Raw genomic sequence first — 17,435 nt, 5'->3', positions numbered from 1 at the left:
GTCCTAAACATCTTGATCCTTTCCACTTTAAAGGTTAGTGGGCAGAAGGGGACAAAACTGTGTGCGAGAGGTGTGTTGCACCTTCTGTGTGTGTTGGCATGTTATCAGCACAACGGTTCTTTCTTCTGCAAGCAATGTGGTTGGTGATCCACTGTCTAAACAAAGGTTTTCCCCTTGACTGTGTCTCGGCATATAACAGGCCTATATCTTGGGACACAGCATTGTGTGGCATCAGCAGCTCAATTGAACAAGTGAACATTATTGAGACCTTTCCTATTCATTGGGTTCGACCAACAGAGTTTTGCTTATTGTCAGTACTCTGGAATGGTCATAGTTTCTATTACATGAAATTAAATATAAATTGTCATCTTTCAAGTAGCCTGACTTTCAAGTTTTCCCATTTAGCCACATGAAACGGTCCATTAGTGTCAGGACCATTGACTGTATATAAAGCTGAATGGTGTATCTCCACCTCGTCCCACTATCCAGACATGAAAACAGAATGTCCCATAAATATATACGCCGCCATCTCGTGCCGATGACATAATTTGGAGCCCAAATCTGCGCAGTAGCCAACAGGGGATGGAGGTCCTGTGTCAAACCCTTGAACATACATCAGTGTGATTAAAAACAAACTATATTTAGCTGCTAAAATGGTAGAGGCAGGGTTTATGGCCTATACTGGAGCCAGCCACCAGGGGGAAAACGAGACGCTTTGGCTTCACTTTTAGGGAGCTGTTGTGTCGCCTGTCTTTATATACAGGCTGTGATCATGACTAAGATGGCAGCGTTCATATACAAGATATGTTTGGCTTCATTTCTGGATAGTGGGAGGAAGCATAGACATTGCAATCATCTTTATTGACACACTATGTTCATGACACTTAACAAGCACTAGTGTAATTAATAATCTGAAAGAGCTCAATGATAATATTTCCTCTTTTTGTAACCTGATGTATTTTGTAGAGGTTATTAAAATAACCCATCTCCTTACTGCAGGTTGGCATCGTCGGACGCACTGGTGCCGGTAAAAGCTCCCTGATCTCTGCCTTGTTCCGGCTGGCAGAACCTGAGGGAAGAATAAGGATTGACGGTGTTCTGACCTCCACCATCGGACTGCACACTCTGCGCCAGAAAATGTCCATAATACCACAGGTGACTCTTTTGAAATAACACTGTCTCAGCTGATAGATATCCTCATTTATTCAGAAATGAAGCTCTGCAATCACTCTTTTGTACGTTTTCTGAAACGACTGGACTTTTCCCTTGACATCTGTGAGCTTCTGTTATGTCTCACGCTTGAGAAATGTCGGCGATGTCAGATGAACACTGGTGACAGAAACCTTCATGCTCCGGCTCTCTTTTTATACGCCTGGCTTTTAAAAAGCTAAAACAAGTGAGGAGAATTACCGTCATCACTCAGGGGATTTCAGAAAGTGAGACAAACGGATGCCTTGAGACAGTTTAACTTTATTTCCGCTTGTTGAAACTGATACGGCATTAAGAAAATGCCAGCCTCCGGGTGAGTGTCAGCCGAGTGGAGGGAAGGGAGAAGACTCCCACGGCCTGTAATGTGAAGAGAGCAGTTCCCCCATCCCTGACAGAGGATTAGCCCTCTACCCCCCAAACATGGGAAAGCTGCTTAGACGAAGTCTCCCCCATCCTCACAGTCAGAGTCCCCTTGTACGCCGTCACTTAGTCCAAGTCTCAAACATTTCTAGGGTGACGCCAAGATGCCCAAAAACGGTTCCATTAAGGCTGCGGCTGTGGATTTGATGGGTTTCTGGCATTGCTACTACTTTAGATAAACTTTAACTTCCTGGTCCAAACTAGTTCGAGATGGATGTGATGTGTGTTTGATGTGATTTTGTTTACTCCCACTGTGTCTCCTTGAGGGGGAGACTCGCACAAAGTGGCAGGTTACAAGTCAGAGCTCCAGCTGCGCGCCAATCTCTATCACAGACTGGATTTCCTTGACACAGTCTCACAGCATTCGGAAGAGTCAAGTTTCTCTGCACAGTGTGCTTAGTTTTTACAAACTTATATAGAGAGAAGTCTCCTGCGTTTATACACATTCACCTGAAAGCCTTTTATTCTTCTGCCAGACGTCAGAGATAAAGCGATATTCATTCAGCCTTTCACTCTGAGAAAAAAAACCCTCTATAAATTGCCAGTTGCTTTACTATTTCATGAGGAGTGTGATATGTATGCTATACATCGCCAGTGAGGAGTTCCATTATGTGCCACCCACAGATTTGATTATGATAAGCTTTTATTAACATATGGCATTAAAAAAGGATCCATTTCATTTTCTATTGAATCCTCAGGAATGACTTACTAAAAAATGAATTCTGCGGCAAACAGAGGGCTTAGAATTGCTGGAGCACATAATCGGTCTATGGAAAGCTGTGCTTGAAAGCAGTTTTTTTCCCCAGACCTAACATTGAATCCTCAATTAAAGTGTGTCACAAAACTAGTTTGAATTGGGACTTCAGCTGGCTTAATGACAAGGCGGTATTTCGGTGACAGAGGGAAAAGCTCATTGGAAGTAAGGTCGCGGAACATTTTCACAGACATAGGTAGCAGGGATGAAGTCCTGAAAGCTGAAAGCATTTTTTTCTAGGTGGAAACAGAGCAGCTAGTCCTGAGTCCTCTGACCTACACAAAGGTTTGTTGAGACATGATGTTTTGTATTCGAGATGTGTATTATATAATTGTGTGCTCCACACTTCCGGTGAATTGCCGTCACAGCCCTGGCTTTTGATAGCTGAGCTGTACACCTGCTTTCAGAAATGCGCTAAACTCTCTGGACGTTTTCCTGGACATTCTCCAGATAGGCCGTATATGAGCCAGCTGACTTTTTCCAGAGTTTCTAAGGCTAGCTACCCCAGAAAACACAAAAGACAATGTCTGAATGAGACAATGTGAGAACATAGAAGGAATATCCCCTGTAGGATGCGCCGCGAGCGAGTGAGTGTGTTTCTAACACGCGTCAGACAACATTCCAAATTCTGCGGACTATCTCCGAAGTTCATGTCTGAAACCAACTCAAGAGAGCAGAGACTAAGGTGTCAGCTCCGCGTCCCTGATGGGCACCCGGTGCTTGGTGCAGTATAGATCATAAATCCTGCCTCCTCCATGTTAGCAGGTGGGACTGGACTTAAGTCAATTGGACAAAAGTCAAAGTACACATCAAATAAACTGAGGAAGTTGTTATCATACTGATGTTTGTTCAGTTTCCCTGGAAAGTTGTAATTTTTTATTTGATGCTATAAAAACGTGGTTTATTGAGACATGATTTATGTATTTGAGGTGTTTGTATTATAAATGTGTGTCTGTATTTATAAAGCACTTTTCTAGTGTTTATGACCACTCAGTGTTTTACAGTACAGTTTTGCCATTCACCCATACATACACACATTCACACAGTGCACCTATGAGCAGCACTTTCTCCATCACACATTACTCAGACACGGATGGCACATTTGTCAGGGGTTTCAGTGTCTTTCCCAAAGACACTTTGGCAGGTTGACTGAGGGGAAAGGGGGGCATCCAACCACCGACCTTCTGGTTAGTGGACGACCCGCTCCACCTCCTGAGTCAAACCATAACGTAAACGCAGTCTTCCACTGTAGCGCTGTCACAACCCTGGCTTCGAGTTGACCCGTATGAGAGCTGAGATGAAGGTGCGGATAGTGAGTCACACTCAGACTAGTAGCTCCGTAATCTTAATGCAGGACGCTGAACCTTTTAGAGCCATTGTACACTTTACTCTTTTACTGCTGGTCTAATCTCACAGGTGCCAGGTGAACATTTACTATCGGGATTTTTAGGTCAGATTCATATCTTGGGTAAGCTGGAGTTATCACATTGCCTTGGCTGTGATGAGGATACAATAGAAGCCTATCGCTTTTTGTTGAGGCAGAGCTGCTTGCTGCTTTGAGTCACCTCCATTGCTTTGATATACGCTGTCACACATCATAAAAGTTTTTATTCAATTGGTCCTTACAACCATTTAGCAGTTGTAAATGATTCAAAGGTAGGTCCACCTGTATTTGTTCGCAGATAAAATGTGAAAATGATACCTTATCTGCCGCAGCTCTGTACAATAAGACAACACGAGATAGTTTCTTTAGAATGATCTGCAGTAAATGTTCAGTAAATCAACCTCGGAACAGGATTAACAAATAAATATCCCTACATGATAATCACGTGTACCACAAACAAGAGTGGGGTGTTGGAACGGGGCCTGTCGACTCGCGGGCTCGTTCCTCTGCACTGTAATAAAGAGCTTTACGCGCTCGCTTAAAAACGGCTGTGCGGCTGAAACCTGATGCCGGTGTGTGGCTCACCGTAAATACATATCTGTAAAAGTCCAAGCTGGCTCGGAACTCAGGCTGGCCTTTCATGAGGGTAAATCGAACAGTGTGGTTAACAGAGTTGAAATGGTGTTAACATTTGGTGTCACGATCGTAGTGACCAAAATGTAAAGTATTATTAGTATTGTATTGTTGTGGGATTGTTAAACCGATACACAAACTGGTGCTGCACACAACGTCTAGAAACACAGATGATAAAAAAGGTGACCGTACATGTTAGAATTGGACTCACAAAAAAATATTTCTGACGTAGTCCAAGGAAACAGCTCATTCCAAACAGAAATGTTTAAAACGGGCACTGCACTAGTATGTGAATAAATGTGATGTTAGGTGTTGACGACATATTGTATATCAACAAAAAACAGGCAAAGTGAAGGTAGACGTCGACCTAAAATGTTTGAGAATCAGGCCAAATAGCCGGTTGTTAAGCAAACACAATTTGGTGACACTGGATGCTAACAGTTGCTAACTATGGCCAGAGCCCTGGCAGCTCCTGCCGTTACAGTGCCAATCAAATCACAACGATAATCACCGTAGTTAAAGATAAAGAAACAACTAACTGTCAGGAACCATTTCATCACCAGTGGTGACCCCTGTTGACTTATCTCAGCACACATTTTGAGATGATCATTTCAAAATGATCATCTCAAAATGTAGGAAATCAGATGCCACGTTTTTCTGGCATATACTCAGACGAACCTCGCTCGGCTATTCACCGCCAACACCGGTGCACAAGCTTTTGGTTTTCCAAGTAAAAAGATCAACTTATTCAAGAAAAGTTGCGCCGAGCACTGAATAGATCTCCAGAGTGTAGCAAGCCCTTTGTGAACATCTTCCCCTCACACATTGCCCAACGGCGCTCTATGAAGCCTGTCTTAACCCTTTCATACATCTTCCCCCTTGTCATTATCTTAACTGGCTACGGCCATCTCTTTCGATATCCATTTATCCACAGGACCCAGTTCTCTTCACGGGGACCATGAGGAAGAATCTGGACCCTTTCAGGCAGCACACAGATGAGGACCTGTGGAATGCACTCCAAGAGGTACTCCAGCGTGGCTCTGAATGATTCCCCCTCGCCAGCCCAGGGGGGATCCCTCTGTCCCCCTCTACAATGCTGCCATTCAGCCTCCCTGCTCGCCACAAGTCATGGGGGGAAATCCCATTAGGGCCATGGGGCCCAGCTCAATGTGCGGCTTGTAACTGGGAACCATTGAAAGTGCTGGGGGAGATGTGTTTGGGCAGTCAGGCCAACCAGGATGAAGGCTCCCCCCACAGTGAAGGGCTTCAGCTCCTGGTCCTGCCTCTGAATGGGTTTGGTGGCCTGGATTAAAGCTAGAGGCTGGCCACAAGAGAGCACTGGCCAAGGTCATCAGTGGACCTGGCCCTGCATTGTGCCAGGCGGTTAATGGGTGTGTTTGGATGGCTCTTTAAAGACATCCCCACAGGAAGCCTTTATTCAGGAGTAATGAAGGGTTGGGGCTCTGCTCTCCCTCTCCACAGGTGCAGATGAAGGCTGTGGTAGAGGAGCTGCCCAATAAGCTGGAGACGCTGCTGATGGAGTCGGGCTCGAACTTCAGTGTGGGCCAGAGGCAGCTGGTGTGTTTGGCGCGGGCCATCCTCCGCAAAAACCGCATCCTCATCATTGATGAGGCCACGGCCAACGTGGACCCAAGGTCAGGGGACCCTGGAGTGTATTAGAGAAACATTTTACATCGTTGTTACAAGTCGAGTCCTTGTGTTGCTTGTTTACTGTAAAGTAGTGCACTTCATGAACTGTGCTTTTATCTGGATTTAATGAAACAGCCCCATTACCACTACTTCCCTGTAGAGTCATTCAAACACACTAGTCGTAAAACTAGACAGAGCGTCTGCGTAAATACATCGGTGAAAAAAAACACTTCATGAAAGGTTGAAAACACACATTAAGTGTAATGTACTTTGCGTTGTGTAAACTGAGTATATAAAACAATTATTTCCACTTAATGTAAGTGCGTGATTGAATTATAAAAGCAGGACAATCACTTCTCAGAGCTCACATCTTACCAGTGCTCTTCAGTGACTGATTGATCAGTCTGTTGAGTTAAATTCTGTTGTAACATGGACATTAAACAATAAAAAACATTATTACGACTTCCCAAAAATGAAAATATGGTCATCAACATGGGAGATAATCGGACCTAGTTATAATACATATGTAAAGCACAAGTCAAAACAAACCGAAGCCATCTTTGTAAATTTGTGGACCTGTCACATCCTTTATTTGTGTGCTTACTGCTGCACATACCTCAGCGCTGATGAGCCATTGTTCTGTGCAGAGTAAAATCCCTGCCCAAGGCTCTATAGGAAGAGAGTTTGTTCTTTTTGTTTAGTGCTGAGGTGTTGTGTTCCCTTCTCCCTTTTAGAACTGACAGCCTCATCCAGCAGACGATCCGGGACAAGTTTCAGGAGTGTACGGTGCTCACCATTGCTCACAGGCTCAACACGATCATTGACTGTGACAGAATACTGGTAAGTGAGGAAATTTCCACCGCACGACAACCGGTGTTATCAAATGAGACCACTCACCTTTGGTGTTGTGGAAAGTTTCCACCGATGACAGACAGAGAACAGGAACAACGTCCCCCTAGCTACTTCCTTATTGTTTGAGAAGATCTGCAATGAACTCCGGATAATCATTCTTCGGAGGGGCTTTATGTAAAAAAATAAATGTTAGAGTCCGTTGCCCTCTGAATTTCTCCTGCCAGGCCCCTCGTAAAAACTCTTGATAATGTCCAAATGAGCGCATGTGAGAATACAGCAGGAAATTCTCTTGCAAATTCCCTGAAATTCCCACAATTTATCTCAATGTCAATTTAGAAAGACGTTGATATTAGATGCTGGTGTTGATGTGCTGTGAGAAAAAAGCTCTAACCAGGCCCCATCTCTCGCCTGAATGTTTTCCGGAGATTGCTCTGTTCCTGTGAACGTGTCTGAGCGGAGAATCTCCTGCTGCGTCGCTCCTATGTGAAAGGAAAACACATTCTCTGGGCATACATGTCTGACAACGTCCTTGCAAAACCCTCTCATGGCAAGCTGAGCCTCTACTTATTGAATTTGCGGAGTAATGTGAAGTAGCTTGCAAAAATGTGCCCCTTGTATTCACCTACGCCAACGCACATTCAACACACCTGAGCTTCAGAGCTTATAAACACCTCTTGTTATCACCGTCGGAGGCTTTCTACTCCGCGCTCACAGGACTTTTAATTCACTCGCCCATTTTAGCAACAGCTGGGCTGAGTTCTCCCTCACAGCGTTTGCCCCTCGTTGAGCCCGCGCCACTGCCACTTGATCTTTGGCCCTTTCCTGCCGCTGCCTGCAGAGGTGCCAATTAGTGCCATTTGTGGCGGCGTTTGTTAAGCGTCTGCGGCGGACAGGGGCGCGACCTGGCGGCTTTCCCGTCACCGAGAGGGTTGCTGAGGAAAGTCAAATATCAACACAGCGGGGCCTGTTTCACACCTCCACTCGTGTTGAACGCCCCCGGATGGACTCTGGGCGGACAAAACTGGGACGCGCCTTGAGTCGCCCTCTCCAAATTTTAAGCCGTGCCACATTCAGAAGGTTTTCCAAGAAGCAGACTTTTATCTCCTCGTATCCTGCTCCTCAACAGCTGCAGAAGTTCACACTAAACACGCCCTCAGACCGTGCGTTAATGATAACAACCGCTCATCACCGCTGCTAAAGGGATCCAGTTTGTTAAAATTTGTCTGTGATATAATTGCAGTCTTTTTCCAAACTGCTTGACCTGGCACTATTCTTTGTGTGGTTTGCACAGCGCGCGTTGACACTGAAATGATGGTTATTTTCTACAGTGTCTTAAAGGTGTGATTGTTGGATTTGACTGAGGACCACCCCTGAGCCGCTGAAATGCCAGGATAAGTACACGGCTAAATCACGGCTGATCTTCAGTCTGTCGGAGTCAGCGCAGTCGACTTTCACGCTGCTCACATTTTACGCTCATTGTCCGCGAGCAGAGAAAAGGCACCGGTGTTTGCCGTTGGATGAGTCACGTTGAAATGGATGGTTCAGGGGTGCACAGAGCTGCTGTTTGCCCCCATTCATCTTGCACCGTCTGCATGCATCACTCAGCAGAGAAACAGCTGAAATGTCTGTTTTCTCAGAAGTAAAGTATACAGGTGGTGTGCATCACACAGGCACACACACACAAACACACACACACACACACGCCCAGCATTGTCGCTATGATTGCAGGTTCTGGACGCCGGCCGGATCCGGGAGTATGACGAGCCATATGTGCTGCTGCAGAACCAGGATGGGCTCTTTTACCAGATGGTCCAACAGACAGGCCGAGCCGAGGCCGCCTCCCTGCTGCACACAGCCAAACAGGTAACCACACCCACCTTTTGTCCCCGGGACGAGCTGCTGTGGCTAAATAAGAGCCCAGTGGAGGCACACTAATCCCAGACTCTCCCTCTAACCCCAGACTTCATTGCTCACCTCCAAAATAACACAGTGCGGCAACAGAAGATGTGCATAGCCCTGACAATGCAAAGACACTTGATTACCATTTTAATTTAAAGTGCCTACTCGGAGGAATGCGACGACATAACATTAATTTCACGAGGGAGATTGTCCCCTTTGTAGATTCCCATCCGTCGATGTTATCGCCAAAACTCTCTGTATAATCTTCCTTCCTCATAATGTAATTTCGAGATCATTTTGGAGATGATTCTAGAAAAGCAGCTTTCTTTGCGCAATATCTATTTCGAAATATTGGGTTTAACTTCATCGCGATTCGGGATAAACTTTCTATGGGGATTACTGTAATGGAGAATGTCCATACTTCTTCCCTGTGAAATTCATTTGTGATGTATTTCCCCTTCAGACACTGCACAGATAAGAGGCGGCTATTCATTGTTCAATTCCATTTTGTGTGCATCTGTCTGGGACTCCAGATACCATATTGCAACTTCAAACAGGTCTTTGTGAAATAAGAAAAAAGTGGGCATCATTTCATTTTCTCTCTGTCCCTCGCACAAATTTATCAGCGGAACTGTATCTGCTCAGCCAGAGGAGTGAAATGAGTAAAATACTGATTTCAAAGACTCAGCACACTGTGGTATTATTTGGTATCGTCTTACCCTGCACACTGGCGGATTGGTAGTGACATTGTTCGAGCCCTTACGTTTCTCCTTTCTTTATTGTACGCTGCTCGCCTTGGATCAGATTACCGCCGCATCCATAACTGTCTAGCACCACTTATTAAATACCGAGATGGTCCACATGTTGTGTGTCAAGTTTCTATAGTTGTCAGTCAAGGTTTAAATACATTCAATAATCTGATATCAACCTCTGGCTCCTTTGTCCTCGTTGAAAGAGAATCTCGGAGAAGACAGTATAGCTGTGGCCAGCCTGTTTTCTTTCTTTCTTTTTTTTTTTTTTTTTACATGTTTCGCCTCTTTTTCCTCCAACTTTCCCTTATTGAAATCTTTGGTTTGTCTGAGCTGCTTTGTGTAAATAAATCAAGACACTTAAGAGCAAACACTGATATCTCTGAGGACCGTTTTTTTCTTCCAAATATGATCACGCAGCCCGGCTCAGAAGCCACTGTTGGGGAAAATTAACTCCAATAAAACAAATCATTTTTCGGTGATTATCTCTGATATTTTCTCCCCGGAATTTCACAGTTGTTTATGAGGCTAAATAAGCCACTTTTGCACGCCTCGACGAGTGACAAATCCCTTCGCCCGCCTCCGACTGGATCTGTCATAAAACACAGCTCAACAGATCGTAGCTCAAGATTGGACCGTGTGCTTGTATTCTGTGACACTTTGCTTCCCCTGATACACTTCCAGGTTTACGCGAACAAAAAGCGGCTGACAGATGGGTGCCGTGCCAAGGACATCCGTGTCATCTTCGAGACGTCTCTTTGACGGTTTGGAGAGGCGCTGTGGCCGTCACTGACCAGAAATCCTTTAACCAGACACACTCAAGTTCCTTTCACTGTGCAGTCACACATTCAAATGTATTCAGACGTCCAGCAGACGTAGTGCGGTGTGTGCCGCGTTCGATTGTCATAGTGTGGAGCCGAGAAGAGGCGAGTATCCGAGGCAGCCTGTGCCTTTTATTGACAGCATATCACCGCGAGGCTGTTTATCGATCGCACTCTCCACAATGTTTATTTATGTGCGCTCTGGCCTCTTGGGTAACTTCACTCCTGCACCGGCGCAGACTAGAGTGCAGATGTCGGGTGTGTTTACCCTGGTGCAATAAATTATTAGTGGCTTAAATTATTCTTGTAAAGAACTAGGGTCTATTTTTTATCATTTGGGCAAAACAGATTGACACGACAAGGAGAGACTGAGCGGAGACAGACGTGTTTTCAGTCATTATCATTGTGCCTTAATCAGACTATTGATTCTCTGTAATTGCACTGTCTTCCTGCACTTTGACCACAGTGGTTTTCTGTCTACCTCAGGAAAGAGCAGTGAAGTCAAAATGTCTTTTATTGGCACACAAGGAGACGCGGGGTCAGAAGTTTTAATTTGTGGCCGATTTTGTTGTTTTGTTTCAATGTAAAATCAACTTTCCCACGTAAAGCTTTTAATAAATTAGCTGTGAAAATGTAGCACTTTCTACTTTGGCAAGTTCAATGTGACAATATATAGTTGTGTATTTAATTAATGACATATTTGTGTATGTTTTTTAAACACGCTAAAGGTTATTCCCCTTGTTTAGTCATAAATATGTGGTTACAGAAGATGAAAATTGAAATGACTTCTAATAAACGAGTATTTCCAATGTTTCCGTGCCGTCTTCATTTTTTACTTTTACAACATTGTTGTCTCCTTTTTATGCTGAGTCACTGACCATTTCCTCCCGCTGTTGCTCACCCTGTGTTCGGTTGTCTCAATGGTGTGTGCTTGCCTCAGGTCAGTGATTACAACCGGACCACTCGACCACGATGCTACAAATTGGTGAGTGGTTGAGAAAAACAACCCGATGATTATTGTGTTGAGTCAAGTGATTTATTTATTTATTTTTCTAATTTAGTTTGACGGTGGAGAGACCTTGATGCCATTTACTCCATTATTCGAACAGGCTGGTGTCGTGCGACATGACTATTAAATCCTAATTACAATGTAATTTTTTTATTCATCGCCAGCTCAAACAGACAAGAGCTGTTTAATTTGCGCTCATACAGACGAGAGCAGAGCAGGTGATTACACACTCGGAGATGGCTGTCAGCGAAACACTTAGCCGGGTGTGAAAGGCAGCGTTTAACCAGGCCTGGATTTGGGTTGTGAACTGCAGGACACCAGTTCCTTTAAAAGCTGAGTGATTTACACAATTCATTAAAGCCAGTGAATCCTCAGCCAGCCTCATATTAAATGGTTACTTACTCTCAAATAGCCCCTCGGGAGTTGAATTGTTGGCTTGCGAATAGATTAAAGTTTACATTGAAAAGAGAAATTGAATTCAGGGGTAATCAATAGCATAATGGGGCAGTGAGAGGAGCCGGCTGCCTGAAATGAAATTACCATATTTTTAATCTTAATTTTCCACTCTGTTTATCTGACAGTGTGGATGTGCAATCCAAACAGATAATGAGAGAGTGGGATATTGACAGTGGGGTCCTCTGGAGTGCTTGTTTCAGTGATTAAACGCTGTGATCTGTGATTACTTTGTGTCGGGTGTCAGGCTGGCGGCCAGGGCCCATGGAGGCGCAGGCACAGAGCAGCTGGAGCATCATGGGTCTCCGAGGTGCTAATGCACCTGACACAGCATTGACAGCACATGGAGCCCTATCAGGGACCGCACCGCACGGCAGCTGCCACAATAGGAATACTCGTGGCACTATCTACATCAGAGTCAGCATATATCCTCTCAGCTCTCCCCTCGATAACAGCCCACGCAAGAATGGCCACAACAAAGTTTACACAATAAGTATTATTAACCGGATACCTTCCCAATAATGCTGCCATTTTAAGACATATCTGAATAGGTGTGTAAATAGCAGTGCAGCGTAGTGCTGATATGGCTTTAATAAATATTGTGTCTGAGAAAACCTGGCAGCCCACACAATGATATTTCATCCCAAAGAAATAAAACACAAAATAGGAGTCAGCACAATGCGGCGGCAGTGAATGAAATGATGAATTCAAGCCGCAGCATCCACACTTTAACTGAAAAGTGATACGTCGGTGCTGATTTGAGGACACGATACCAGCTCCATTCAGTTGTCCCGTCAGTTCAGAGAAGAACAATGCGAAAAGTATTCATAACAACTGAAAGTGGTGTAAATTGTTTAGGGGTGGTTTTGTCACGGGTCGATAAATAAGTAGTCTCGGGGCCTTTTTTATTTTGTATTTTTTTATCCGCTAGAGGAGACAAATGTTTTTTTTTCACCAACTTTCTGCCGTGCCAGCGTTTCCTTTTGTGATGGATATACTGCTGTTTGACAAATGGAAACAAATTGCATGGTGCGGGCGTCTGAATGGCAGGGAGTTGGGGAGTGTCACACCCGGCGCTGAAAGACGATGAAGCGAGAGCCTCAGGTTTTTTTGTGGGGCGACTCAGACCTGACTGATCCCGGCATAAAGTACTTGTTGAAGAGAAGGAGAAAAGGAGAACGGGATTTCGACAGGCTGCAGTGAAATTAGGAGAATTGACTATGGCGGCTTTGTTCGCGGCTGGTGACACGGGGTGGGGGGGTAGACGGGTGGGGGTGGGGGGGAGACTGCAGCGATTCCCCAGAGACCCTGCGCTCAGCCTTTCTACCAGGGAACTACAAACTGAATATCTGACAAGTTCCCAAGACCTGACACGACTGTGTGTAGAGCCGAGAAAAACAAACATGGGTACATTCTTCGCGACACATGTGCCGACAGTGGATGCAGTGTATTAGAAAATGGCTTTTTATCTTGTTAAAAATAGGCTCTCAATTTGGAATATGTTGTCGCTGTATTTTTTCTTTTTTTCAAGCGACAACCTAGTTAGACCAAAGTTCCTCCTGTGACTTTATGAAAGTGTAAAAGTGTTGAAGCTCCAACTTCTCACTTGTTTGTCTTCGGCGCGGCATCACAGCCCAACCACAGACGGGGACAGAAAGTTGTTCCTCCCAGTGAGCAAGTTTTAATAAGCCGCGCTGTCTCATGGTGCCTCAGCAGTTTGGTGACCACCCCGGCCCTGGCAGACTAACACTGCTGCAAACAGTAATTATGGTCATGTAATGGATGATGCTTCATAAACTCTCCTGGTTGTGGTGTTTCCTTCTAACTCCGTTGAGTGTGATTTGTGTGTTAAAATTCAGCGGGTGAGTAAGTCCGCTTTAACAGGATCTGTTGAAATGGAGGGGAAAAAAACAAAAAAGAAAAAAGGCTGTACTCTTTGGTCTCAATGGGAGCTTGGGTTTTCGTAATTGTACCTGACCCTTGCTACTTTGAACTAAACTGGCTAATGTGGCCCTTTTGAAAAGCCACCACATAGGAAACCCTCTTTGCAGGCTTCAGCCTTAAATCCCGGGCATGCTCCGTCACCTTCCAAAAGTGCCGTTTGATTCTTCAACTGCGAGAAGAAGAAGCAAAGTGGAGGGCGAGACAATGGCACAGGGCTTATCTCATCAGTAAATAAGGCTTATTGCTTAAAGCCATAAAAGGCTATGCTTATTGGTGATGTCATGCCTTTGTGGAAGATTGATGAACCTTGTGGCAGGGGGCATAATGTGAGGGGGAATGTGTGTGTGTGTGTGTGTGTGTGTGTGTGTGTGTGTCAGTGTGGAAGGGGGTGGAAGACGAGGCCTGGTTCACCAAAATCAGGAGTTCCTAACTTTACCCTGCAGAGTTTGATATAATTTAAAATGTATGACATATACTTTAAGTTCTGCTGCACTCAAATTGCCGTCTTTGGTGGTAAACGAACCCAAATGTACTTCAAAGTTCCATCTGGCCAGGGGGCTTTTATCCTTGGCCATGAGAGCGGTTGATGTTCTGTGCATGTAAACGTGCAGCTTTGGGTAAAGGTGGGGACAGCTTGTGTCCCCCCCATTATTGTCTGGTTGCATTTACGTGGGTCCAAGGGCCCACTGTGTCTTTTCGGGTTACTTTCTCATCATTTCTCCTAATGTAGAGACCCACAGGGTTGGTGGCAAGCGCACAATGCGGCTGTTGTATGGTTACTGTCAGCCCTCTCAAATAAGGCTTCCTGTTCATTAGACTTCTTTTCACCTCCGCACAATGCGCCGGCTTTGCAGCAATAGTGAGTCGACGCCCATCTCTTCAATGCCATGTGAATAGTTCTAAATAGTGTTTATGCAAGCCATTGTTGTCCTTTGTGTGTTCGGTCTTAATGCACAGTGATTTGCCTGCTTTTGTAGCCTGGGATACATTATCTTGCTTATGTGGCTTCAGATGCATGCCTGGCCTTTGAGCCAGTAAACAGTCTAAAAGTTAACTCCCTATTGACAATGCTGGAGAGGCCTGATAAATGGGGATAGAACTGGCCCACTTCATTTCCCTACAATTACTCAAATGGCGTCTTCCTATCTTTTATAAACCTTGCCGTTCCATCAATTTATATTTTCTTTCCACGGGAAAAGAGGTCACTCACCTCTCACATTTCATCGACTTTGTTTTTTGTCTTCAGTGAAGCAATTAAAAGAAAGTTTCGAAAAGAGAGTTAAAGTTTTCTATGAACACCATTCAGTCTTTTAAATAAAAACCCAGTGAAGTTGACGCTGTTGCTTTCAAAGATTAGACAGACGTTATCTGTGGCACATCTGGTGAAGAATGTCTATTCAGGGCGGGAGATGTATTTAAACCCTGTGTCTTTATTCTCCAAACCATCAGTGTGAAAATGAAAGGGTAACACAGACAGACAGCCGGCTGGTTTAATCTGACATACGTCACAGTCACAGAATAAAAACTTTTATATCTCACAGATAATGTCACCCTGATCTGTCTCGTAATGGAAATTTTATGTCTCATGACAGTTAGTTACTTTCATATGGATTTTCTGTTGTTGCCATAGAGGTTATGTTTTAATCCTTTTCTGTTTGTGCGTTTGGTTTGTGTGTTTGTTTGTTACCAAGATTACACAAAAACAACTGAATGGATCGACACGGAAATTGGTGTGAGCATGTGCTATGGGTCAGGGAAGAACCCATTAAATTCTGGTGGCGATCCTGATTCTTTACCATTGTGAGATGTGGGTGTTTTTCAACATTTTGATTGTTTTATCAAGTAATAATTCATGGATTTAGTTGGAAAACATCACACATTTAAGAGAACTGATATCTATGAGTGTGTGGAGTTTGGTGTAGCTTGGGTAGGGTGGGGGGGGGGACTGTCTAGCCTCAGCGGAGCTATGTGCTATAAAGAGTGCTATTCTAGTTACATCTGTGTCTACACAACAGGTTTATTTGTATGTACAAATTGTGCATTTTTGTTCAGTTTACGCACTTTTGGCTTTTGAAATATATTTCCTGTTTGTGTTACTTTTAACAAATAAAAAAGTTCCTGTTCTGTTTTTTCTGAGTTATAATTGTTGATGTAGCTGCCAGACTATTTTAAACAATATCATTTCTTAAGTTTGATTCAAACATGAGCGTTTACCTCTTTCTCTATATGACGAAATAATAGTTGGTGGAAACCTAAAGTGTTTTTCCAAAACAGAATAACCCTGAAAAACGAGAGTGGCAATGAGAAGCATATTATAGCCTTCATCTGTTTGTGGCATTGTTCTAGAGAGAGTATACATCACCTCCAGAGAGTAACTGATAGGCCCGACCATTCACTGCTTGGATAGATGCACAAAAGCAGAAGATATCTGCGGCACATATTACATTATACTCATTTCAAAAGCATTCACAGTCGAGTATGCAGAGCAGGGAAAAAAAGATGCTTTTAATGCCGGCCAACGATTACAGGTGAGAGATGTAACTGATAGTTGGCCCATTATTGTTCGCAGATTCGGTGTGCTTGACCCCCTAAAGCATTCTGCTGCCAAGGGAATTTCAAACAAGCCCGGGACTCGGAGGGAAAGGAATGTTATGATTGCTTTTCAGTGACACTGATACAACACTGTCACGACTCCAGATGACGGAGAAGACACCCTTCGCTGTGACGGTGCCGCGTCTCACCACACCAGCACTTAGCAGCAGGCATTTCATTAACCTGTCAGAGAGAGCCTATGGTGCTAGCTTTGTCTCCCATCGCCACATCACCTTACACTCACGCATGTTCGACCTCCGTTAGCCCACCAGGTGTGCTTCACATTTGATTTAATGAACTCCAGTCGTGAGGTAATTCCCGCGCCGCAACAATACTCCTCCGAGCGAGTTTCTTTTTTGTTTCTTTTTCGCACCGAAGTGGAGATGTTGACTCGCGTCGCTCCTGGGCGGAAATTTTCATTAAAAGGCATTCTTATCAAATAATGAAATGAAGAAATCTGTTGCTAGCCCACTCCTATTACCTCCCACCACTCAAAAGGTTCCGGGTGTAACGTCTTGCTTCCCATGCTAGGTAATTAGGTAGCTTTGTCCTACATACTAATGCTACTTTCATGAGAATAATCTGAGACAATAAACCTGTCTCTTTTGTGTCCGTTTGCAAGCCCTCTTAATTAATACCAGCAAACACAAACCAAAGTTAATTGAAATTTGAACATCCCATCTTTACAGTTTACAATAACACAATCGCTACAGCTTGTATCATATCACTATTTAGTATTGCATCGATCGCACTTGGGGGATGCAGCGGAAAATATATAAAAGAAAGAAATGTCTTAACTATGAGTAAACACAGGAGGCAATGTATGCAACCCCCGGCATTGATTTAGAGCGACACATTAATATTCACACTCTTCCAGATAATCACAAGCGAGGTCGGACATGATTTGTTTTCATTGATTAAGTGACATTACCGCAGCTTCTCCCGCCGCGGTTATTAATATAGTTTGCATTGATATTATTCCGGCATTAACAACAATTTCAACCAAGTGGAGGAGATTACAGGTCTGATGCAAACGAGTAGCGTCTCGGCGGCCGGACGGCTTTAA

At 44.3% G+C, this 17,435-nt stretch overlaps 1 protein-coding gene across 1 annotated transcript in view; it reads left to right on the top strand.

Annotated features, from left to right (window-relative positions):
* Positions 1 to 11,112, top strand: part of LOC128455970 (ATP-binding cassette sub-family C member 4) — a 37,650-nt gene extending 26,538 nt beyond the window's left edge. The window contains exons 26-31 of the mRNA XM_053439956.1: positions 1,000 to 1,155; positions 5,335 to 5,424; positions 5,883 to 6,055; positions 6,785 to 6,890; positions 8,631 to 8,765; positions 10,235 to 11,112. Coding sequence (XP_053295931.1) covers positions 1,000 to 1,155; positions 5,335 to 5,424; positions 5,883 to 6,055; positions 6,785 to 6,890; positions 8,631 to 8,765; positions 10,235 to 10,312 — 738 coding nt within the window. The 3' untranslated portion in view covers positions 10,313 to 11,112. The remainder of the gene's footprint in view (positions 1 to 999; positions 1,156 to 5,334; positions 5,425 to 5,882; positions 6,056 to 6,784; positions 6,891 to 8,630; positions 8,766 to 10,234) is intronic.
* Positions 11,113 to 17,435: the final 6,323 nt, after the last annotated feature.

The sequence above is a fragment of the Pleuronectes platessa genome, chromosome 14, assembly GCF_947347685.1.
Source record: "Pleuronectes platessa chromosome 14, fPlePla1.1, whole genome shotgun sequence".
Lineage (NCBI taxonomy): Eukaryota > Metazoa > Chordata > Actinopteri > Pleuronectiformes > Pleuronectidae > Pleuronectes > Pleuronectes platessa.
This window is presented reverse-complemented; position numbering and strand designations above follow the sequence as displayed.